We start from the raw sequence: 1,329 nt of genomic DNA on the forward strand, positions 1-1,329 counted from the left end.
GGGGGCTGGTCAGCTCTGGGAGGGGACAGTCTGTGCCACGGGGGTCATTGTCAGGGACAGAGATTCCCTCCGGCCTCAGCTGGGACCGGGCAGATTATCAGGGGAGCCGCGTTTGTACCCCCAGCGTTGAGACAGGGACGGAAATAAGGGCGGAGCGTCCCGGAGAAGGTGTCAGTGAAAGTGAAGAGATGGGACCTGTCAGTCACATTGTAAAACGCGACCTCGCCCGCCTCATAGTCCAGGAAAATCCCCACCCGGCTGGGCCTGATTCTCACGGGGAGGGGGGTCCTGGGGAAGGTGAGGGCCTTGTTTCCCCCATCCCACAGCCCCACAACCCAGTATCCATCCTCAGGTGATATATCATTATCCTCCTTCCTGCTGACAGAATCCCTACAAACCCCGAGAATCCAGTCAGGCTTGTCTCCCACCTCCACCTCCCAGTAATGCCTCCCACCCGTGAATCCCTCAGCGCCCAGAACTTCAGGGTAAGTGTCAAATCTCTCAGGGTTGTCGGGAAGAGCCTGTTCTTCGTCTCCATCTCTCACACGTTTCCGATCCTCGGACAGGACGAGGTAGGGATTTGCCGTGTCTGGATCCAGAGTAACATCCACTGGGGAGAGAGTCACAGAGGAAGTGCTGGGGGCAGGGGTTAATTACTCAGACTAATGGAAATTAAACAACAATTAATCGGGACACAGGTGAATCTTTGATTAAACAGTCACCCAAAATTGGACATGGAGGCAAATTAACTCCCTAAGGGAGAGTGGTATGTCCATTGCTTGGGGCAGAGGGGTGTAAGGAGGGGCACACACACACCAGCTGGACAGGGATGGAGGAGTGAAGTGGGGTAGAGGAGGGGGCAGGTATTAAGGACGAAGGGCGGGGGAGAGGTCCAGGCACCAGGTGGGCGGAGAGGAGAGGTGCAGGCACCAGCAAGAAGGAGGGGATGAGTGGAGAAGGTGCCAGAGGGTCAGAGAGGGGTGAGATTAGGGTTAGAAGCCAGAGTGGGGGTGAGGGGAGATGCAGGCCCCAGGGAATCTCTGTTGCTTTGGGGCCGTGTGTGGTGGGTTTGTTGCTAAGGGCAGGTCGGTGTTGTCCCCACACACACTGGCCTGGAAGCCCTGCCCTAGGGGGCACAGCTGGGACTCTCCATACTGGCTGTCCCCACAAGAAACACCTTGCAGCCAGGCAAACCCCACAGCCAGCCCCTCCCCCAGGGCATGAGCAGTGTGTCTGGGTGGGGCACACTGGGCTGGGGGCAGGGCTGGGTGATGGGGAGTTTAACTGGACACCGCAGGGAACAGAGACCATCTGTAGCAATCTGGACAG

General features: G+C 57.9%; 1 protein-coding gene across 1 annotated transcript; it reads right to left on the reverse strand.

Moving 5' to 3' along the window:
• Positions 1-14: 14 nt before the first annotated feature.
• On the reverse strand, positions 15-607 carry LOC115271240 (E3 ubiquitin-protein ligase TRIM39-like; the record flags this gene model as incomplete). The annotated part of the gene is made up of 1 exon (XM_029912020.1): positions 15-607. A coding segment is annotated over one exon (557 nt), but the record flags the coding sequence as incomplete, so codon positions are not given.
• Positions 608-1,329: the final 722 nt, after the last annotated feature.

The sequence above is a fragment of the Terrapene carolina genome, unplaced genomic scaffold (genome assembly GCF_002925995.2).
Source record: "Terrapene carolina triunguis isolate 2854851 unplaced genomic scaffold, T_m_triunguis-2.0 Scaffold155, whole genome shotgun sequence".
NCBI classification, from domain to species: Eukaryota; Metazoa; Chordata; order Testudines; family Emydidae; genus Terrapene; species Terrapene triunguis.